We start from the raw sequence: 24,275 nt of genomic DNA, 5'->3' as shown, positions 1-24,275 counted from the left end.
TCCCCGGGGAGTTCCTACCAGCCCCACGGGGGCAAGAGGAAGATCCCGCAGCAGTCCTGGGCAGACTACGCGAGAAGCTCAGTAACCTGGCCCCCATACCCACTTCACAGCACGGGCGGCACCCGACCTGCATACCCAAAGACCTACAGAACTGTAAGTTTGTGTTTGTACGAAGGGGCGGGCATCGGCCACCGCTGCAGCGGCCATACGAGGGGCTGTTTATGGTGCTCCGGAACAACGGGTCCACGTTCGTGCTGGACGTTGGGGGGAAAGAGGAGGTTTTCACGGTGGACCGCCTCAAACCGGCCCATGTGGACCTGGCGCAACCGGCCGAGTTTCCGGCACCTCGGCGCAGAGGCCGACCTCCCAAGCAGGTTCTGGCCCAGACTGTGGACATTGGGGGGTGTATCGCCGGTTCTGGGGGGGGGGGGGTTATGTGGCGACCCATTTCCTGGCACATCCGAACCGGCTCACAATTAGATAGCCTACGGGGGTTTGCGAGCACAGAGCTTTGGAGCCTCTGCGCCACGGGGGGCAGGTTGAGGGAGGCTTAAAAGTGAGGCTGAGGTTTTCGAATAAAGTTTTTCCTTCGACTGCAGTTACCGACTCCGTGTCGTAATTTTAGCGCTGCGTGTAGCACACCGCTATAGAAAGGTCATTTGTAAGATAGAAAGGGGATGCTAAATGTTCAGTACTACATCCCATTGTCAGAATTAGTAGTTGACAGATGTCCACTTATTGCTTATTTATTATTGATCTGGATTTTATTCCAAATCATTCATAGTTTGTTGTGTAATTACATGTAATATCAGTGATCATAATTCCTTACTAGTGAAGTTCCATCACCAGGGCTGTAGAAACCAATAGTATTATTGCATTGAGAACTTTTGCTTGATCAATGGAATGGCATTGTTAGGAAAAAGAACTGCAGGTGAAAATAGACTATTCCACTAAAACATATGAGGAACAATACATGATCTCGCCGCCTGACAACAGGTCTTCTAAAGGTGATGCTTAGAAATTCTGCAATGATTATATGAATGAGACAGGTCAACCAAGATCCTTTGCAAATATTCTGTATGGGATTGGACATAAAATATTCTCTGTGAAGACTACGAAACTACATAGGTTTGGATGTACATCAGCTCTATACAGATAATCGAAATATGGTTTATTGTAAAGAGAAGATCCAAAAGACTGCAGGATTCTCAGAGAAGCTGGATTCTCAGAGCTTCGAGCAGCATCATTTGTGGGCACAGGTAAAGGAATTTTCAATGTTTCAATCTGAAACCCTAAATCAGGACTAGATGTGAGATTTTGACCCAAAATGTCAATAGTTCCTTTCTCCCCAAGAGATGCTTCTTAAAATACTCCGTTCATCCAGCAGATTGTTTGTTGCTGATTATAAAGATATTCAATGCAGAGAATGTGAATGCATTTCCATACGAGAAGGATGAATGGGTTTACACATACAGCGATTCAAGCTATAGGACATGAATTGTGTGAAAAAGACTCTGTATCTATACAGAGCTTGCGAACGGGTTTGCTGTGAGGAATCCTGTGTGGAGAATCCACATGGGAAGTGTGAGTGGGTTTATGAGCTGGGTTTTATACAAGATACAAATAGATCTAATACACTGAAGTCCATCTTCCATTCTCACCTGCCATGCTATAAGATCCTTTAATCGAGCAAGTTTATCCCAATCTTCTGGGTGCTCTCTTGAATACACCTCTGTGAAGAAAGCCTGAAAGAGCAGAATAATTAAGCATGGAATCACAACCACTCACTGCCTTCCACCAAAATCAGCTGATTGAGTAAGATAGGGAGTTAGAAACACTCTGGTCTGAAAATGGATGGCACATTATTTGTGTATTAGAATTCTGTTCTATGTTATGTTAAAACCTGTGGAAAATGGCAATATTAAAAACAAATGCATCATGACACCACGTTTGCATGCAGAAACAGGACAAGCATAATTTCCAGTTCAGCACAGTTCTCTACATTTTGCTGCATAGCAACAAATAAAGGGCATCAAGTTTTAAAGACACACTTGCCATGGCAACCACAGCACTGTAGCAGGCACGATGGTTGCCATGAAGGAGACAGAAAGTACAGACGGTTCCTAAAAGCCTTGTTTGATGAGATACGTGGCTGGTGTAAGTAAGGTGTTACATGCTGAGAGATTTGGTGACTGAAGTGTCAGGAGTCCTGAAAGACCTACCATCAGAAGAGGCAGGCAGGAGGTGACAACAGACATCACCAGGACTGGGAATTTCCAACTCGACAGCAGCACCAAACTAAACCCTCAATAGGGTAGTGTGATTTACACACAACTGTCCACAGCTGGAATGGAATGGAGAACTGAGAGCTTTAAGTAAGATGCCACTCTTCAGGAGTCACAGGTCAAGGCAGTAATCAGGGCAGAACTCAAGACATGGAACATAGAAATCTACAGCACATTACAGGCCCCTCAGCTCACAATGTTGTTTTGACCATGTAACCTACTCTAGAAGCTGCCTAGAATTATCCAACAACATAGCCCTTTATTTTTTGAAACTCCATATACCTATCTAAGTCTCTCTGAAAAGACCCTATTTAATCTGCCTCCACCAACATCTCCGGCAGTGCATTCTACTCGCTCACCACTCTCTGTGTGTAAAACTTACCTCTGACATCCCCTCGGTACCTATTTCCAAGCACCTTAAAACTATGCCCCCCTGTGTTAGCCATTTCAGTCCTGGGAGAAAGCCTCTGGCTATCAACACAACCAATGCCTCTCATCATCTTGTACACCTCCATCAGGTCACTTCTCATCCTCCGTCACTCCAAGGAGAAAAGGCCAAAGTCACTCAACCTATTGTCATAAGGCACGCTCTCCAATCCAGGCAACATCCTTGTAAATCTCCAATGCACTCTCTCTATAGTATCCACATCCATAGTGAGGCGACCAGAACTGAACACAGTACTCCAAGTGGGGTCTGACCAAGGTCTTGTATAGCTGTAACATTACCTCACGGCTCTTGAGCTCAATCCCACGGTTGATGAATACCAACGCACCACATGCCTTCTTAACCACTATCAACCTGCGCAGCAGCTTTGAGTGTCCTATGGACACAGAACCCAAGAACTCTCTGATCCTCCACACAGCCAAGACACTTATCATTAATGCTATATTCTGTCTACAAATTTGACCTACCATAATGAACCACTCACACTGATCTGGGTTGAACTCCACCTGCAATTTCTCAGCCCAGTTCTGTATGCTGTTGATGTCCTGCTATAATCTCTGACAACCATGCAGACTATCCACAATATCCCCAATCTTTGTGTCATCAGCAAATTTACTAACCCACCCTTCTACTTCTTCATCCAGGTCATTTATAAAAATCACAAGGTGGAGGAGTCTTAGAACAGTTACCTGCAGAACATCACTGGTCACCAACCTCGATGTAGAATACGAACCACCCTTTGCCTTCTGCGGGCAAGCCAATTCCGGATCCACAATAAAAGGTCTCCTTGGATCCCATGCCTCCTTACTTTTTGAATGAGCCTTGGATGGGGAACCTTATCAAATGCCTTACTGAAATCTATATACACTACATCCACTGCTCTACATTCATCAATGTGTTTTGTTACATCCTCAGAGAATTCAATCAGGTTCGTAAGGCATGACCTGCCCTTGAAAAAGCCATGCTGACTATCTCTAATCAGATTATGTCTCTCCAAATGTTTATATATCCTGCATCTTCTTCAATAATCTTCTCCAATAACTTGCCCACCACTGAAGTAAGACTCATTGGTCTATAATTACCAGGTTATTTCTACTCCCTTTCTTGAGCAAGGAAACATTTGCAACCTTCCAATACACTGGTACTTCTCCTGTCCCTGTTGATGATGTAAAGATCATCACCAGAGGCTCAGCAATCTCCTCCCTCACTTCCCACAGTAGCCTGGGGTACATCTCATCCAGTCGGTGACCCATCTAACTTAATGCCTTTCAAAGTCTCCAGTACAGACTCTTCCTTAATGTCTATATGCTCAGGCAGTTTAGACCACTGTAAGTCATCGCCAGAATTGTCAAGTAAGTATTCCTGGTGAATATTGAAGTGAAATACCTCCACTGCCTCCTCTGACTCCATGCACACATTTCTTTATGGACTCTTTATCTTGTTATCCCATGTTCCCATTATTTATTGCCATTTGTTTATATCTATGTTTGCTCAGTTTGTTGTCTTCTGCAATCAGTTTGACCTTTCATTGACCCTGTTAGAGTTACTATTCTATAGATTTGTATGCCCACAGAAAAATTAATCTCAGGGTTATATATGGTGACATATATGGGCTTCCTCAATAATAAAATTTTCTTTGAACTTTGAATGAAATCTGGTGAGTACTGTAGCTCACCTAATACAGATAGCAGAGTCTCATCTTGATGACTAACAACCTTGCCACTTCTATGATAAGCCGTTCACAATAGTGGCGGAAGGTACATTCTATGCCTTTCAAAGCTATTTCATTCATTCAACTTTTCCAACACCGGAATAATTTTTCACAAAATTATTGTTGCCATTTTGAACACGCCTTGGAGTAAATAGAAGTACAGAAGGGACAAATGGGGTGGCCATTGTTAGGAGGAAGGTGCAGGAAAGAAGAATTCCAAAAGCAAAGAAGTACTCAAATGGCAATATAGTATAGCTGTGGCTGACAAGGGAAGTCAAAGCTAATGTAAAAGCAAAAGAGAAAGCATAACAAAGTTAAAATTAGCAGGAAGATTTTAAGATTGGGAAGCTTTTAAAAACCAACAGAAAGCAGCCGAAAGAATCATTAGGAGAGATAAGATGAAATATGATGGCAAGCTAGCAATCAATATCAAGCTGAATAGAAAGAGCTTCTTTAAGTATATGAGTGTGATGAGTAAAAGAGAGATGAGTGTGGATTGAGGACTACTAGAAAATGAGGCTGGAGAAATAATAATGGGGGACAAGGAGATGGCAGATGAACTAAATTAGTATTTTACATCAGTCTTCACTGGAATACATGAGCAGTGTTCCAAGTGTTGAAGGGTGTGAGGGAAGAGAACAGAGTCGATTTACTATTACATGGGAGAAGGTACTCAAAAAGCTGAAAGACCTAAGGGTACATAAGTCACCTGGACCAGATGAATTACACCATAGGGTTCTGAAAGAGGTAGTGATAGAGATAGCAGAGACATCAGTAATGACCATTCAAGAATCATTGGTCTCTGGCATATATTACTCCACTCTTTAAGAAAAGAGGGAGGCAGCATAAAGGAAATAATAAACCAGTTAGCCTGACCTCAGTGGCTGAGATGACGTTAAGTCAAAAGTTAAGGATGAGGTTATGCAGTACTTGGTGATACAGGACAAGATTGGACAACATTAGCATAATTTCCTTAAAGGAAAATCTTGCCTGACAAACCTGTTGGAATTCTTTGAGGAGATTACAAGTAGGCTAGCTAAAGGGGATGCAGTGGATGTTGAATATTTGGATTTCCAGAATGCCTTTGACAAGCTGCCACTCATGGGGCTGCTTACCAAGTTAAGAGCCCATGGTATTACAGGAAAGTTGCTAGAGCATTGTTGGGTTAGAGCATTGGATGGAGGCAGCGAGTGGAAATAAAAGGATCCTTTTCTGATTAGTTGCCAGTGACTAGAAGTGTTCTGCAGGGGTTGGTGTTGGGACCGGTTTGTTTCATTCTGTACGTCAATAATTTAGATGATGGAATAGATGGCTCTGTTGCCATATTTGCAGATGATATGAAGATTAGTCGAGGGACAGACAGTGTTTAGGAAACAGAAAGACTGCAGAAGGACTGAGACAGATTAGGAGAATGGGCAAGGGAGTGCCAAATGAAATACAATGTTGGACAATTCATGATCATGCACTTTGGTCATAGAAATAAATGTGCAGACTATTTTCTAAATGGGGAGAAAATCCAAAAACCTGAGAGGCAAAGGGACCTAGAACCTTTGTGCAAAACATCCTAAAAGTTAACATGCAAGTTCAGTTGGATCAGAAGGCAAATACAATGTTGTAATTCATTTCAAGAGGTCTAGAATACATGAGCAGGGATGTGATACTGAGGTTTTAAAAGGCCTCACCTTGAGTATTATGACCAGTTTTGAGCTCCCTGTCTAAGAAAATATGTTCTGGCTTTGGAGATGGTTCGAGGAGAATCACAAGGATGATTCCAGGAATGAAAGGTTATCATACAAGGAGTATTTGATGACTCTGGGTCTGTTTTCACTGGGATTTAGAAGGATGAGGGGGAATCTCATTGAAACCTTTCAATCATTGACAGGCCTAGACAGTGTAATATGGAAAGGCTGTTTACCATGGTGGTGGTGTCTAGGACAAGAGGGCACAGCCTCAAGATGGAGGGGCATCCATTTAAAGCAGCAATGTGGAGATATTTCTGTAGCCAGAGTGTGACGAATATGAGGAATTTGTTGCTACAGGCAACTGTAGAAGCTGGGTCATTGGGTGTACTTGAGGTGAGATTGATAAGTTCTTGATTGGCCACACCATCAAGGCCAGGGAGTGGGGTTGAGGAGGAAAAAAAAGAATCAGCCACGATTGAATGGCAGAGATTGAATGTCGATGGGACAAATGACTTAATTCTGCGTCTTGAGGTATTATGATCTGTTCAGTTGAATGTAAGGGCACCATCCCACAAAACTTGCAATGTCTTGTTTGAGTCTACATTCAGTACCATTGCTAAATCATTGGCTTCTTTTGTTTGCAGTTTATTTGTAAAAACTCTGGGGGTTTTATATCACTACACATGATCGATCTGTAGAGACGACCAACTCTTAACTATAACATAGTCCAAACTCATTACTTGCTCTGGACCGTGATTGGTTAGAGCAGTAGAAGCCAGTGCGTAGATGTTTTAATCATGCTTTGGATCAAATGTGTTCTGTGTACTGCAATGTTCTATAAACACAGATTACTTTCACAGAATGACTTTATGATCAATCTCCATCATGTTCCTTTAGTGCTGTTATGCTACCTGCACCTGAGCATTATTAGGACATTTGATGCACTCTGATACATTTTCACATTACATCTTTGTTATCACCTGTAATTAGATGTTATTCTCTTCCTAATGAAGCATGAAGGAAACTAACGTTGCACTGACCTCATCTGTTTCTGTGGGCATAGCCATCTAATGTTATGTGATGTTTAATAGGTCACATCAAAAGAAATAATTATGTGTGTGTGTGTGTGTGTGTGTGGCATATACTTGTCTGCGTGTGCACATGCCTGTGTCAGTATCTGCATATTCAAATTCACTTGGTTCGGAAGATCAAACTCCAGTCCTTGTTTTGCAATCCCTCTATCGCTTCCCTTCTTATCCCACTCCCCTAATAACCAAAGCTCATCATCATTGTTGCCAAAGCTGTAACTCTCTTCTGTACTCTGGATATCCCACTCAAGTGCTGGCCAGAAGTAAACATAAACCTCCAGCCAAAGTCTTACCAGATCTTCAGTAAACTTTCCTTGACTTGTTATAAAACTGAGTATCCCATGTGCATTCACAATAACCTATCAATTCAGGCTGCTACAGTAAATGGTATATAACAAACATATAGGATTGGAAATAATTTGGAAGAAGTGTAGTTCGGGTGGTTGTGTTGTTTCCCAGTTTTGACAACTTGCTGTAAACATTTCATCACTATGCAAGCAGACATTGTCAACGCACTGTTAATGTCTCCTCGCATGGTGATGAAACGTTGGCAAGTGCATTGGTGAACGACGTAAATCAACCATATATGGGATTCTCTGTTCTAACAGATACTACAAAAAAGCAACACAAAATCTAAAAGGTGTGTAATACAGTAACAGATGTGTACTCTCTGAGCCAGTATTGGAGCAGAACAATTTGAGAAGATAGTTCACAGATTGAAGTTTACTCTTTTGTGTTTCATTCTTCTCTGTAGTTAGATTCTTTCTTTGGGGTTACCTCTCTGAGAATGTATTCCCTTGCTGGGATGGTTTATTCTGTTTGTCACACAAGGGATGATTGAATAAACCAATAAATTCTTTACCTTCTCATACTTGGCAAATCCACCCATGACCGCCGGATCAACAATACCATTGAGCAGCATGGAGAGTGGGTTGATGGGGAGGTTCTCATCCCCCTGGTACTGGGTGATCAAGGTTAGGATCTTCTCATTCGTTTTCTCCATTGTCTCAATTGCATTTTCCAGTGGGCTGATGGTACTCTGTGATGTGGAAAAAAGGTTGCCATTGAGAATATCATTAGTACCTCACAGTGAAGGCAGGATAGATACAAGACTAAACAAGGTGCAGTCCTGCCAGCAGTTTTTGGTATTTCATCTTCAATATCTCTGAGGATCTAACCTGGACCCAACATATCGATGCATCTACAAAGACGACATGACACTGGCTATATTTCATCGTGAATTTGACATGATTTGGCATGTCAACAAAAACACTTGAGAAATCTGGTATGGCGATGCTACTGGTACAGGATCAAAATAAACACAAAGAGTTGAAAACTCGGTCAGCTCCATCATGGGCACTAGCCTCCATAGAATCCAGGACTTCAAGGAGGAACGCCTCAAAAAGGTGGCACCCATCATTTAGGACCCCCATCAACCAAGTCATGCTTTGTTCTCATTGCTACTATGAGGAAGGAGATACAGAAGCCTAAAAGCAAACACTCCATGAATCAGGAACAGCTCCTTCCCCACTGCATTCTGATCTTTGATTGAACATTGAACACTACCTCACTGCTTTTTTATTCTATTTTTGCACTACTTATTTAATTTAATTTAACTATTTTTATATACTTAATGTATTTCACAGCTTTTTTCTATTATTATGTATTGCATTGTACTGCTGCCAAAAAGACAAGAGATTTTGTGACACATGCTGAAGATATTAATCCTGATTCTGATGATGACTGAGGTCTGTGTACCTCTCAAAGGCAATATGATAAGTATGTCACTAAAATGATAGCCTTGTTTGTCTCTACTGAGAAGCAGTCTGACCCTCCGAATATTTCTAACAGTTTCTCTTTTTATTTCCAATTTCAAGCATCTACAACTTTTTTTTTTAATGTTTGTATAAGTGTACTGCACTTCACTTCAGACCTTTAGTGGGAAACAAGGTAATCTCAGGCAGACAGCAAGAGCTTATACTAAAAACCGAAGGTTATTTACCTCACAGAACATCTCATGACAGCTTGAAAGAGAACTTTTCCTGTCATATACCAAAAACCAACAGATTTGCAATAATGTCCAAGCTTTACATTTTAATGGAATAGGTTTCAGGAATAAGGAGATCTGTATCTGTAATTTAAAAATTAACCATGACATTTGTATTCTCACACTGATTGTGTTCAATAGTGTAGAGTATGTCCCTCAAAGTATAGAGTATATTTGGACTTGTTTGAGTTTGGGTCTGACCTAGTCTGAGGATTGTTGGTTGTTGGGTACCAGGTGAGTGTGGTGTTATAGTCATGGCTACCAGGTCATTTTGGTGCTGTAGATTAAAGTACCAGTTGAGTGTAGTGTTATACATATAGTAACCATGTAAATGCAATCTTCTGAGCTTAATTATCAAGTAAGTATGGAGTTAGCTGTCAAGTGTGAACCCTACAGGCGACATTCACGAGAAGATTGATCTAAGCAATATTGTACTTACAGGAGAAATAGAATTGACTTCAAACCAACGGAGAATGCCAGGTAATTTATAAACTGTGAGAAAGGTGGTCCTTTCAATCCACATAGACTGTAAGAGATAATCAATGATAAATTAATCTCTTGCACCAAATTATGACTATACCTGTTATCTTGACACAATGACACAGGGTTTTTGTACAAGTGATGGTCTAACAGTAAAACATCTAAAAGATTTCTACCACTGTAGAACAAGTAGTTGTAGGTAGAGGGACTAATAATGCAATGACATGGGTTCATTAGTATTAACCAACCACAGTTTTACTCCCAAACTGATGTATAAAAGATTTGGGCGGAGAGAGTTGTTATCATATCTCAAGTTTATCGTCATGGGCATGCATTCCTGAGCTATAAACACAATGAAAATAATTTTTCTGCTGCAGCAGCACAAAGTGTTCTGGTTTAAGGTGGCACTGGTGAAACATAGTGATGCCTTCATGGCAGCAAATAAAGTGACTAACTACTCTATTAATCACACTTTTACTGGATAACAATCACTGCAATCAATAGCCTGTAACTTCCCTTTTGGAGCTGAGCCTTTGAATTGTCCATACAACCTGGCATTTTTGTGGTGTAAGGGAAGTCTTAAAGGTGCGGGATGGTTGCAGCACGGTGTGAACGGGCCTAATCGAGGCAGCGGAGCCCAGGCCCAAGAGTGAGATAAGAGGCAATGTTTGGCCATTGCTGGAATGTACTTGGAGCCGATTCAAAGCGTTAGATTTGAGACAAAAGTGAGGCTGAGTCAAGGCGGTGGGGCCCAGGCCCGAGAGCCAGGAACTAGCTGATGTTTGACTGATTTAAGTGCAGGGCCAGACTGGATAGGTTGAGTACGGGCTGAATCAGTGTGTTAGGGCCTGGGTCCAAGTGTGAGTAATGAGCCAATGTTTGGCTGATTTAAGCCCGCTTGCCAGATTGAAAAAGGTAGGGTGTTGGGGCTGAAGGTGAGGGCAGGGCCAATGTTCACTTCGCTGCTTGGCAAGGTTTACTTGTCTCTACACTGAACTGAGGCTGTGGCCTGCAACTAATGGGCTACAGTGATGACTGGCTTCATTGCTGTGAACTCACTTTCATGAACTTTAATTCTGAGTGTTAATAGCTTACTTTTTACTGTTTGCACAATTTTTTCCTTTTTTTGCACATGGGTATTTAACGTTTTTTTTAATGGATTCTATCAGGTTTCTTTGTTTTGTGGCGGCCTGTAAGGAGACAAATCTCAACGTTGTACATAGTGTACATAATTTGTTAATAAATGTATTTTGAACTGTGAAGGATGTTACAAACATGACAACCATTAATTACATGAACAGTATAAGAGGGCGCCATGGTGTGGCCACTGGATGCTATTACCACACAAGGCTTTCCGTAGTTCAGAATGCAGTTGCTGCGCAGCTCTGTAAGGAGTCTGGATGTCTTCCCTGTGCAATGCATGGGTTTTCCCCAGGTGCTCCAGTTTCCTCCCACTGTGGGTAGGTTAATCAGTCATTGTAATTTGTCCATTGATTAAATTAAGGTTAATCTGGATTGTTGAGGTGCTGGGCAGCGTGGCTCAAAGGGCCAGAGGGGCTACTCCTCACTGTGTCATTGAATAAATGAATAAAATAAAATAAAACGCCCTCAAAGAAAAAACTAAATATGCACATGACTATCCCAACAAGAACTGGAGAGAGAATCTTTTTGTCTTATCTTAGCAGTGCTTAGTGCTCAGTACTTTCCCTGACAAGGAAGGGCCTCATCTATCTTAAGAAAATGTAGATTTTATTAATCTTAGTTAACATAATAAATATATGCATCTTACAGCAAATTCGTTGTCTGGGTCTACTACTCCTTTCCGGACCGGCCTGGAATACTGAAATTTCTGCACGTAATTCGCCTTGTAGAAGCTGTGGAAACCAAAGGCATGAAGTGACGTACAGAATGAAGCCCAAAGCTACAGGAACACTATTTAACTAATCACATTCTATTGTTACAAATGGATGAGTTCTATCTATTATTAACACACAAAATAAAAAACTGTTGGATTAGAAAGATGAATCAAATCATGCTGATAAAATTCAAAGTCATTTTCCCTCTTCACTGTGACTTTCCATAATACTCAGGCCCATGGGTGATAAGGTAAAATGCCAAGAACAAGATAAAACTTCAGTTGTCTATTGAATCAGTTGGTCTGTCCAGAATTCTACTTCTCCGAGGATTTCTTCATTTGAAGGTCTATATGAATGGGCTTTCGAAAGCAGTATATCTTTAGTAATGTGCACAAGTAAAGTAATTGGTAATTAGTTTATTATCGTCACACATACCAAGATACAGTGAAAAGCATACCATCCATGCAGATCATTCCATACGCAAGTTCATCAAGGTTTTTCAATAGGAAAATAAAAAGGGACTACAGGGATTGGTGTTACAAATACAGAAAAAGTAACAGTGCCAGGAGAAAAATAATCTGGATGGTCATGAAAGGTAAATTGAAAGATCAAGAGTTCATAATTGATCTGCTCAAGACTGTTATAACAGCGGGACAGAAGCTGTCTTTGGGTCTGGTGAAACTCGCTATCTTCTGCCTGATAAGAAGGTTAGGGAAGAAGAGAGAATGACCAGGGTGGGAGCAATCCCTGATTATGTTGGTGGATTTCCTAAGACAGTAGGAAATGCAGACGGTGTCATTGGAGGGGAGGCTGATTTTCTGTTCACAAGTGTCTGCGATTTCTTGCAGACTTGGAAAGAGCAGTTGTTATATTAAGGTGTGATGTGTCCAATAGATTGCTTTCTGTGTAATAAATGCTTTTAGCCGTTAAGTCTATGAATTAGATATGACCCCAAGGAAAACAGCATAGATCTTTTTAGATCTGGTGGGAAGTGTATAGGCTATTGAGGAGTCATATATTAACTGACCAGAGAGCACTGAGTACTCCTGCAACAGGGAAATCAGATTGAAAGGGATGGATCAACATTGTAGGATTTTTTATATATAACGCTGAGGTTGGAATATTGTTAAAATTCTTTAATTGAAGAAATGTGGGGCCAGTAAAGGGAAGTCATTGGTTGTCTTATTTTCCAGTCACAGGCTGGAAGGATAGTTGTAGTGAAGCATGGGGAGTGACTTTGAATTTTATTAACATGACCTGTCTCTGGTTTCTGACCAGAGTTACAAAAGCCAGACATGAAGAAAATGAAAAAAAATTAATAGACTCAAAACTTATATTTTTTGTAGTAATTTAATCATTATTTGGATACACTGTTCTAATCCTGTAAACTATATTCTAGGATGTATATTGTATACATTCTCTGACATTAAATGCACCTATTGAACCTATACCGCAAAAGTAGTTACTATCTCTAATTCATGTAATGTTAATGCTTGCTAACACAGTTCAGCTACATCCAAATCAGCACATTAATGCCACAAATGAATAAGTAAAGCAACAAGGAAGTTATCAGACCTTTAATGACAGATCTGTGCTCAGGGCAGTGGACCAAGTCAACGCATTATGAACCTGTTGGATTTGTGCTGTGTGCCTAATTCCCGAGATGCTGTCGCAGGCAGGCAGATTGCCGTGAGCCCCGTGGGCCTCCGTGGTAAGCCGTATAGCGTTGGGTTTCTAGGTTTCTCAAGCATGTACATCTATTAATTGTTGTCTAAGCTTCAGTGTTTTCTGTTTAGTCTTGCCAAGTTAATTACAGTGATTATTTCAAACGGACTCTCAGTCAGCACTCATTGTGAGGTGTCTGTGTTTCCAGGGTGATTCATCTCTCTGTGCTACTTGGTCAAGCCACCAAAATTCAGTTGGGATTCTGACGAATAAACTCATTTGTCTCAAAGTGGGAGCTCGTCACTGCTCCACACCTGGGCTCAGTTGTCTGTCAGTGCACACCATGGCAGGAGTCCGCACCATGAATGGACCAAGCGGACATCGGTCGGCTGGAGGCAAGTTTGCCTTCTATTCACAGTGCTCGTCCTGAGTCCATGTTTTGAGCTTCTCTAGTCTATGTTTCAGCATCTGCAGATTTTCTCTTGTTTATGTTCAATGTCATTAAGGTTTCTTGAGTCTCCTGTGACCCTCCAGATTTCCAAGAACTATTCCATGTTCCTGAGTTATATTTCTGAGTTTGACTCTGTTTCCGAATTTGACTATGTTTCAAAGTTATATTTGCAATAGCTCTAAGTTTTCCAGCCCTGTTACAAATTTTCCTGGGCCACCAGGTGCTGGCCTTAAGGGATGGAGGCTGACCTGTGGGTCTTCGTTGCAAGCTGCAGAGCAACGGGGTTCTAGCTTCTCGGACACCTGCATTTACTAATTGCTGTCTCAACTGGAGTTACTAAGCTTTCTGTTTAATCTTGTCAAGTTAGTTACAGGTGATTATTTAATTTATTTAAAGCAGACTCTCGATGGCAGCTCATCGTAGGGTCCTTTTGTGTCTGTGTGTTTTGATAATGATTCCTCTCGCTGTGTCACTCAATCAAGCCACTAAAGTTCAGCTGGAGTTCTGATGAACACACTCTTGTCACTGTCTGAACATGGGAATCTTTCGTAGTTCCACTTGGGTTCACTTGTCTGTGGGCGCACACTGTGACACACATTGTATCACTAGCTTACATTAGCCATATTAACTGAGGTAATACTTTCAGGCTCTAGTTGTAGAAGTGCAAGATCTGAAATGTTTGGAGGGGAGGTGAAATTGGAGAAGATCCTAGTTACCAAGCAAGAACAGAGAAGCAAGGGTTGACTATTTTCAGAAGCAAGGCCTAGTGGAAGAGGATGAAACTCCTTTGGAGAGGTGTACACTGGATAGATGAGTGTCCAGAAGGTTGAGGTTGAAATGTTTTCAAATATCCTACTTGCCCCACACTCCCTGTACATCATCATGCCATATATAATCCACAGTTTTGCCTCTGATTTTTTTTTTTGTTATGCCTGTATCCAAATCATCTTCAACCCCGTGGAATAGCTTCCCTTATCCACTCCCTAGAGATAATATATGTGATTTCATTCACTTAACATGCACTGTTAAATATTTGTCAACTTTCAACACATCAAGTTTTCTGCAATGAGAAATAATTTCCATTGCAAATCTTTATTTACTGTTTCAATAGGGATGGGTTGGCGCAGGCTAAAACATAGTAATTTTAACGTGTGGATTACTACACACTGCCAAGGGAAGGTAATGTTGATAAAATAAGCAATGTAGCCAGAGCATAATCTTCTTTCCCTAGAATGACAATCTAAGACAGAGTTAACTGTTGGGGCAGAGCATCTTATTGAATGAACTTTCTAAGCAGAACGTTCCTTGACATGGGGACTAAGGCAACAAAGCCCCTTGCATATGGGCAGAGATATGGAAGCACCTTTATACCGGGACAAGGATAATACAATAGTTTTATATACAGACTGGCATAACATATCCCTCTTACAGCAACGCTACCACAATGTTTCTCAGTGGTTTGAAGCTCATAGGTTCCCTAAGGCTATTGTCTTAAAAGCATATGGATTAGACCTGGACTCTGGTAGCCTGGCAAATGTAATTTCTGTCTTCAGGCTAAGTCCTTTGTATCAGGTCAGAAACATTTTGGGAAATGGAGGTGCAGTTTTTGAGCCATTCTCTGCTAAAGAAAGAAGGGTTGGAAATTATTTGGTGGCCTTGCACAATGATCCACAACCCATTTATGCTGAGTCTAACATCCTCTTCCCTCACAGTCACTCTCCATAATGATCTCTCTGTCAAATGATGGACAGCTATTGCTCACTCTGATATTGCTCACTATGGACAACCATCACTGTCAACCTGTCAGTGTGAAGAGTTTATAAATACATTTCACAAAGTGAGCACAAGAGGGCAGTACAGCTTTAAAAGTTGGAAGCATTCCTTAAATTCAGAGTATTGGAATATCGTGATCAAACCTCCTGTTCTAAATATCAAGCTAGCCTGTTCTTTCAAAGCCCCTGAGAAAGGAGCCATGGATCTGGCACAGAAACCATGTACAGAGAGCTGGAGGTAGATGCAAAATCTATTGATCCACTGAACACAATCCTCATGGTCCTGCAGCAAGAACCTCAAGACTTGCCCAAGGATGTGATGCTGGGGCCTAGGGGTTAAGTATGACTTGTGTACAGGTATAATACATATAACCAACAGCCAAAGGAAAGTCAGTGGAGATATCTAGCCTGGAGGCAGACCTAGAGTGTAGGGTAGATAGTACACATGGACACTGATTCCAGACTTTTGGTCAACCATTTATCCAGTACAAACCTTTCTTCAGCAGATTTCTTACTCAACCCATCCATCTTTCACCTTACCTTACTTCTGAAAATCAGTCTTCCCATTCCTCTCCTTGGTAGCTAGCATTTTTCTAGTCCCCTCCTCCCTTTAATGTCCTCTCAGATCTTGAGCTTACCACTGGTAATTTAAGACCTCAATTATATAGGCCTTCTATGTACCCACACACTTTCTATTGCTTCTCCTTTCCTACAACAACTGGGAAGCATTTTCTTTTGTATCTGCTTGAGAATAGTTCTGGATTGGGGTCTAGTTTGATAATAATTCTTTGATGAAGCAGTTTGCTTCTCCAGCATTGGAGCTTTTAGAAAAAGAGCAAATTAAATATTTAGACAATTAAATAATTATCCTCTCCGATTCTAGAGGACTTTCTAGACCAGGGGCTCCCAACCTGGTATCCATGGACCCCTCAGTTAATAGTAGGGGTCCATGGCATAAAATAAATTGAGAACCCTGTTCTAGATGTTCCTAGCTCTGTCATAAACCCAAAAAACTCTAAGAAACTGGAGCAGAATTGAGGCCATATGACTCATTGAGTGTGCTTTACCATTCAATCGGGGCAGATTTTTCTTTCAACTCCATTCGCTCACCTTCTCCCTGTAACCCTTAACCGCTTTGCCAATCTTGAACCTATCAATCTCTGGCTTAAATACTCTCAATGACCTGGCCTTCACAGCCCTCTGTGACAATAAATTCCACAGATTTGCCACTCCTGGCTGAAGGAATTCTTCCTCCTCCTCTGTTTTACAGGAATGTCCCTTTGTTTTGATAGTTAAAACAACTGCTCTTCTTCAGGATTCTGCCTTGGATCTTTGGGACACATCAGAATGGTGATGAGGGATCTCAGTGTTTCACCCACAAAACTGCACTCCTCTTGGGACTCCACTTGCATAGCAGCCAGAAGTAAATCTCGAGTAACTTTAGGTAATTAGCATTCCTTGTCTTTTAAGATCTACAGGAGTCCTGTGAGAGGATGCAGAGAAAACTATGGCTGTCCCATCAATGCTGTGACTCTTTAGTCCTGATGTTAGAAAGTTGAAGAATGCATTCTGTTTATCAGGAACTGGTCTCAAAGGTGTGAACAAAGGCTTCTAATCTGCCTTGAGATGAACATGGTCCCCTGTTTCAACTTAACATATTGGGCATCCTCTCCCTCCAAATCACACACCCACGCCCTTTTTCAGCAAAGGATAAGAGGGATATTCCTGAATCCCAAATGCAGCGCCATTCCACGGTTGGAATTCTAGTATACATGTCATTCCTCATCTATCAAATGCCAAGACAGAGCTGACAGCACAAAAGTGATGGTCTGAGCATGACACGTTGATTCTTACAGTGCCAGTAAGCTACAGTCATACTTACTTGATAACCTGGTCAGGCACTGGCTTGTTCTTGAAACGGGACTGCTCCTCGAGGACTGGCTGGACAGTGAAGCACTGTATGACTGTGTGAACACAGGTTAAGGACAGTAAGTAGCACAGTGTAACAGTTACGGTTATAAATGCTCATGACTTCTACTCTGATGAATTGGGAAGGCAAAAGGAGGAAAATGGCACTGGGGAGGTGGGGGTGTTGGTTGACAGTGGTTAAGGCTACTGAGTAACTGATCCGACAAATTTCCACTCCTGCATTTGAGGATTCCAACAATAAGAGCAACGATAATGCTGCAACTGGTCGAGGTGTTGCCTCAGAGCTGCAATGATTTGGGTTCAATCCTGGCCTCTGGTGCTGTCTGCGATCTCCCTCTGACTGTGTAGGTTTCTTCCGGATGGTCCAGGCTCCTCCCACATTCCAGAGATGTTGGGAAGTAAGTTAGTTAGCCACTGTGTGGATAAATGTTAGAATCTGGAGGGTGTGGGGTGTTGGATCTCTGTGGATGAGTGTTTCAAACTCAGGAAGTCTGTGCTGGAGGGCTGTTTCCTTGCTGTGTGACCTAAATAAACGCAAATTCAAATCTTTGTACCTCAAAGCAGCTATGCAGAATAGCAGCTCAACCAATGAATTCAGTCATAACGAGCTTAGCATTGAACTAAACCTGATTAAAGCACATTAACAGGAGATGAGAGCTTTGTCAACACTTCATGGCACTTTCTGTGGTAGATGTGGCCTGCTACATTTAAACAAACGCAGACTCACTATTACAGGTTGTGCTGCAGAATCATTTGGTTGGAGGATTTGGAAACGAAAAGGCAAATGGAAGTAATTAATAATTCAATTACTTTTAAGGGAAGTAACACTACATAGCTTTTATAGAATCTGTGCAGAGTGCATTGAAACGTAAAAGATAAATTACAGAGAATTGGCTCTGAAAGCCGGTTTAAACATGATAGGCTGAATGGCCTCCTTCTTTGTAAAAGCTCCTGATAAATTGCTGTTGCTGTTGTCATTATTGTTAGGTCACTGGTACTTTTTTAGTATCCACCAAAATCCATTCTCAATTTTACCTTCACCTATTTAGCCTCAGTTCCTTTAGTTACTTGTCCCATTGCCTTACACTCTCGTCTCAGGTTGTCAAAAGATCCCTTCTCCTTCTACCCTGTCATAGATTTTCCTTTCTGTTTTCTTCCTTCCACTTCCCTCTTTCTTTGCATCTTAGAACTGGCCCATCTCTAATCCTTCCCAATTCTGATGAAAGGTCACCAACATGAAACATTAATCCCATATCTCTTTCCACAGATGCTGCCTGAGCTGATGAATACGTTCTCTATTTTCTGTTTTAACTGGAGATTTACAGCATCTATAGCACCAGCCTTTTGCAACCATTTTGTCAGGACCACGCTGGCAGGCCAGTGTCGAACTCTATCTGGGAGACGAACCAACTGGTGAGTTGGACTGCTAAATGCTTGTTCACTGTAGTCATTGATGTTGATTTCCCAAAATAGTAGAACCCCTTTAAGCATAATTACTGCTTGCTTAGCAACAAGCAACTGGAGATTAATTGGCACTCCATGGAAACTATAAAATTCTTTTTGCAAATTAATCATTATTGTTAAAGGAATTACAAAGTGGGAGCTTAATCCTTGATCGATCTCTAAGTTCCTGTCTTGCTCCTACTCATGAAATGATCATTTACTTTTAGACTGCTGCAACAAAGTTTTCTTTAGGGTTTTGACTAGTGGCTGCTCTTTCTCACAATATACAGAGGGCTAGCACAGTGTTAACTGTTTTTGACCCATCAAAAAGGTGGCTACTTTCCCTAAAAGACATTACAATGAGAGTTACTAATGGTGTCCAATGAAGACACTAGATATTGCAAATGCTGGAATCTGGAACAACACTAAAAATGCTGGAGTAACTCTGCAGGTTTATGGAAGGAAATGGAGAGTTGGTGTTCAGCTTCAGACCTTTCAGCTGGACTGAGAGATAGAAAGGAGAAAGCCAGAATAAAAAAGGTGAAGAGTAGGATAGAAACATAGAAAACCTACAGCACAATACAGGCCCCTCGGCTCTCAAAGCTGTGTCAAACACGTCCTTACTTTGGAAATTACTTAGGGTTACCCATTGCCCTCTATTTTTCTAAGATCCATGTACCTATCTAGGAGTCTCTTAAAAGACCCTATTGTATCCGCCTCCACCACTGTTCCCAGCAGTCCGTTCCATGCACTCACCACTCTCTGCATTTATAAAACAAACAACATCTCCTCTGTACCTACTTCTTGATATCTCCTCTGTACCTACTTCTTGACATCTCCTCTGTACCTACTTCCAAGCACCTTAAAACTGTGCCCTCTCGTGCTAGCCGTTTCAGCCCTAGGAAAAGGCCTCTGACTATCCACACGATCAATGCCTCTCATCTTATACACCTCTATCAGGTCACCTCTCATCCTCTGTCGCTCCAAGGAGAAAAGTCTGAGTTCACTCAATCTATTCTCTCTCATAAGGCATGCTCCCCAATCCAGGCAACATCCTTGTAAATCTCGTCTGCACATTTGCACATATGGTTTCCACATCCTTCCTGTGGCGAGGCAACCAGAATTGAGTACAGTACTCCAAGTGGGGTCTGACCAGGGTCCTATATAGCTGCAACATTACCTCTCGGCTCTTAAGCTGAATCCCACGATTGATGAAGACCGATGCACCGTAAGCCTTCTTAACCACAGAGTCTACCTGTGCAGCTGCTTTGAGCGTCCTATGGACCTGGACCCCTAGATCCCTCTGATCCTCCACACTGCCAAGAGTCTTACCATTAATACTATATTCTGCTAGGTTAGGCAGCGTTTGTAGAAGAAATGGCAGGTGGACCCACAAATGAGGAGGTGATAGGCAGATGGGGGAAGGAGGAGAGTGGGAATGATGTCAGAAATTGGAAGGTGATAGGTGGAAGTGACAGAGGGCAGATGATTATTACATCTGATGGGAGAGGATGGGATCAATTGAAGGAAGCGGGAAGGGCAGGTTGAACAGTGAAGAAGGGGACCATGTGGGAGGAGTGTGTGGTTAGGGGCAAATGGACTGGGTGGAGGGGAGAAAAGAAACAGCATGGTAGGGCTGGACTGGGTGGGATTGGGAGAAAGAGGAAAGGAACAGAAGGGAAGCAGGTACTGGAAGTTGGGGCAATACAGTAACATAACGGTTAGCATAACACTATTACAGTTAGTGAATCGTGGGTATGCTATGTTAGGGCTGGAAGGGTGATGACCCTTATGGGTTGCCCAGCACAATTTTTGACAATTTGGTTTGATGTAAACAATGCATTTCACTGTATGTTTCAATGTACATCTGACAAATAAAGCCTAAAAGTTAGAGAAAGCAATGTTTAAGTGGACTAGACAGGTGAAATATGACATGCCAACCCTCTGATTAAGTTGTCCATCTTAGCTGAGACATTCCTCTATCAGATGAAAGATTATTGACCTCAATCATTAACTCTGCTTCTTCCTTTGCAGATGCCGCTTATCTGCAGAGTGTTTCCAGCATTTTCAGTTTTTATTTAAATTTCAGCATCTCCTACCTTTTACTTTTATATCACGTACGTGCTACTCATTCCTCTCGCTACAAGACATTGTGGCAACCCACTTCCCAGCGCAGTCGAACCGGCTCACAAAGCGGCGCGTGCCGGCATTGAGGCCGGTCCCAAAGAGGACGCCAAGCCTGCTTCACCAGCAAGGGGAAAAGCCTGCGCGCAGGTCGGGACTGTGAATACGCGGCCCCTACAGCATTCCCGCCTGGGGAGGGTGGGATCAGGAAGGCTTTAAAGCGAGGCCGTGAAGTTTGAATAAACCTTTTTTTGAAACTGCAGCTCACTGACTCCGTGTCATTATTGCAGCGCTGCGTGTAGCACACCGCTACAATTGGTGACCCCGATGGCCCAAATGATATTTGGACCAGAGATGTACAACGCTGCATCATTAAAACTGCCAAGCTTCTGGATGCTGCGACCTCACCTATGGTTCCAGCAAGCAGAAGCCCAATTCCACATTTGGCAGATAACCTCGGATGCCACACGTTACTACTACGTGGTGAGCTCCCTCGACCAGGAGACAGCCGCCCAGGTTGAGGAGTTCATACAATCGCCCCCTGCGGACGGCAAATACACAGAATTCAAAGCCTTGCTCATAAGGACTTTCGGACTCTCACGGCGCGAGCGAGCTGCCCACTTACTGCATCTTGGATGGTTTGGGGGACAGGCCACCGTTGGCTTTGATGAATGAGATGCTGTCCCTGGCCGCAGGTCACAAGCCCTGCCTCATGTTTGAGCAGGCATTCCCGGAGCAGCTGCCTGAGGACATATGCCTGCTGCTGTCCAACACGGATTTCAGCGACCCCCGGAAGGTGGCAGCCCGGGCGGAAGTGTTGTGGAAAGCCAAGAAGGAGAGTGGGGCGTCCGTTGGTCAGATTACTAGACCAGGCCCGGCTGCAGAGCCCACTAACCCCAGAGGCAGGGGTGAGGAGCCCAATGAACAATGGTGCTTCTGCCACCAGCGGTGGGGCGCAGAAACCTGCCGTTGTCGCCCGCCCTGCAAGTTCCCGGGAAACGCCAGGGCCAGCCGCTGCTGTTGGCTATGACGGCTGGCCATCGGGATAGCCTCCTGTATGTCTGGAACGCTGCTTTTTAGTCGACACCGGAGCCGAGATCAGCATCTTACCTCCGAGTTACAACACCCGCAACAGAGAACCGGGTCCCACCCTGAGGGCCGCGAATGGCAGCATAGTAAGGACCTACGGCACCCGTACTGTGCAGCTACAGTTCGGCTCCAGCCGGTTCACGTGGGACTTTACACTGGCCGCCGTAGCCCAACCGCTCCTGGGGGCGGATTTTTTGCGAGCTCACGACCTACTGGTTGACCTGCCCAGGAACAGACTGGTACACGCCGAGACTTTTCAAACATTCTCCCTGGGTGAAGCCCAGTTGCCAGCCCCACACCTAGACTCCATCACCCTGTCCGACAAGGACTTCACCAGAGTCGTGGCGGATTTCCCATCGGTTCTGGCACCGCAGTTCATGACAGCCATACGCAGACACAGTGTATAACACCACATCCAGACACAAGGACCACCCCTCCACACCCATGCACGAAGGCTTCCCCCGGACAAGCCCGGCTGGTGAAGAAGTTCCAGAGGATGGAGGAATCGGGGATCATATGGCGGTCCGACAGCCCATGGACCTCCCGCCTGCACATGGTGCCCAAAGCAACAGGGGGCTGGAGACCATACGGCGACTACCGCAGGCTGAATGAGGCTACAACACCGGACCGCTACCCTACGCCACACATTCAGGACTTTGCCGCAAACCTGCACAGCGCACGGATCTTCTCCAAGGTAGACCTCGTCCGAGGGTACCATCAAATCCCAATGCATCCGGACGACTTACCCAAAATGGCACTCATCGCCCCGTTCGGCCTTTTCGAGTTCCTCTGCATGCCATTCAGCCTGAAGAATGCCGCACAGACGTTTCAGCGGTTAATAGCCGTGGTGGGACGCGACCTGGACTTCACTTTCATTTATTTGGACGACATCCTCATAGCCAGCAGCAGTCGTCGTGAGCATCTGTCCCACCTCTGTCAACTCTACGCCCGACTGAGTGAATCCGGCCTGACAATCAACCCGGCAAAATGCCAGTTCGGGCTTGACACCATCGACTTCCTGGGCCACAGGATTACTAAAGACGGGGCAACCCCTCTGCCCGCCAAGGTAGACACGGTCCGCCATTTTCCCCGACCCAACACAATCAAAGGCCTTCAGAAATTCGGGGGTATTGTAATTTTCTACCACCGCTTCCTCCCTTCAGCTGCCTGAATCATGCGCCCCCTGTTCACCCTGCTGTCCGGTCTGGGCAAGGACATTACCTGGGACGAGGAGTCTGCCGCCACTTTCATTAAAATGAAAGAAGCCTTGGCGAACGCCGCGATGCTAGTGCACCCCAGAATGGTCGTCCCTACTGCCCTCACAGTGGACGCATCTAACACGGCAGACGGTGGGGTGCTGGAGCAACTCATCGAGGGTCGCTGGGAATCCCTGGCGTCTTTCAGCAAACACCTACGACCACCTGAACTCAAATACAGTGCTTTCGACCCGGAGCTGTTGGCACTATTCCTGGCAATCCGGCATTTCAGGTACTTTTTAGAAGGTAGGCCCTTCACCGCATTCACGGACCACAAACCGCTTACCTTTGCGTTCACGAAAGCATCCGACCCCTGGTCATCCTGCCAGCAGCGACATCTGTCCTACATCTCCAAATACACGATGGATGTCCGGCATGTCTCGGAAAGGACAATGTTGTGGCGGACGCCCTCTCCCGCTCTAACATCCAAGCCCTGTCCCGGGGGTAGACTATGAAGCACTGGCGGAGGCACAGCAGGTGGACGAGGAGATTCCTAGTTACAGGACTGCAGTCTCCGGTTTGCAGCTCCAGGACCTCCCCGTAGGCCCAGGTGAGAGGACCCTACTCTGTGATGTCACCACCGGCCAGCCCCGTCCGATAGTTCTGGCAGCCTGGCGGCGGCACGTTTTCGACTCCATTCACAGCTTAGCGCATCCCTCCATCAGGACAACCGTCTGGATGGTCTCCAACAGGTTCGTTTGGCATGGACTCCGCAAGCAGGTCAGTGCATGGGCCAAAACGTGCATGCACTGTCAAATAGCCAAGGTGCAGCGGTACACCAAAGCCCTACCGCAGCAGCTCCACCCCACCCACCGGCGTTTTGACCACATTCATGTGGATATCGTGGGCCCCCTGCCAGTGTCGAGTGGAGCGCAGCACCTCCTCACTATCGTGGACCGGTTCACAATCCCGCTCACCGACACCACCTCCAAATCTTGCGCCCAGGCACTGA

General features: G+C 43.9%; 1 protein-coding gene across 1 annotated transcript in view; it reads right to left on the bottom strand.

The window, feature by feature from the left end:
* Positions 1 to 24,275, bottom strand: part of LOC132405303 (dedicator of cytokinesis protein 2-like) — a 640,537-nt gene that overhangs the window by 18,242 nt on the left and 598,020 nt on the right. Inside the window, exons 42-46 of the mRNA XM_059989997.1 lie at positions 17,365 to 17,446; positions 11,528 to 11,612; positions 9,698 to 9,784; positions 8,074 to 8,250; positions 1,662 to 1,745 (exon numbers count right to left, since the gene is read on the bottom strand). Coding sequence (XP_059845980.1) covers positions 1,662 to 1,745; positions 8,074 to 8,250; positions 9,698 to 9,784; positions 11,528 to 11,612; positions 17,365 to 17,446 — 515 coding nt within the window. The remainder of the gene's footprint in view (positions 1 to 1,661; positions 1,746 to 8,073; positions 8,251 to 9,697; positions 9,785 to 11,527; positions 11,613 to 17,364; positions 17,447 to 24,275) is intronic.

The sequence above is a fragment of the Hypanus sabinus genome, chromosome 15 (assembly GCF_030144855.1).
Source record: "Hypanus sabinus isolate sHypSab1 chromosome 15, sHypSab1.hap1, whole genome shotgun sequence".
In the NCBI taxonomy this organism is placed as follows: Eukaryota; Metazoa; Chordata; class Chondrichthyes; order Myliobatiformes; family Dasyatidae; genus Hypanus; species Hypanus sabinus.
Note: the sequence above shows the minus strand (reverse complement) of the source record. Positions and strands in the feature narration are given on the sequence as shown.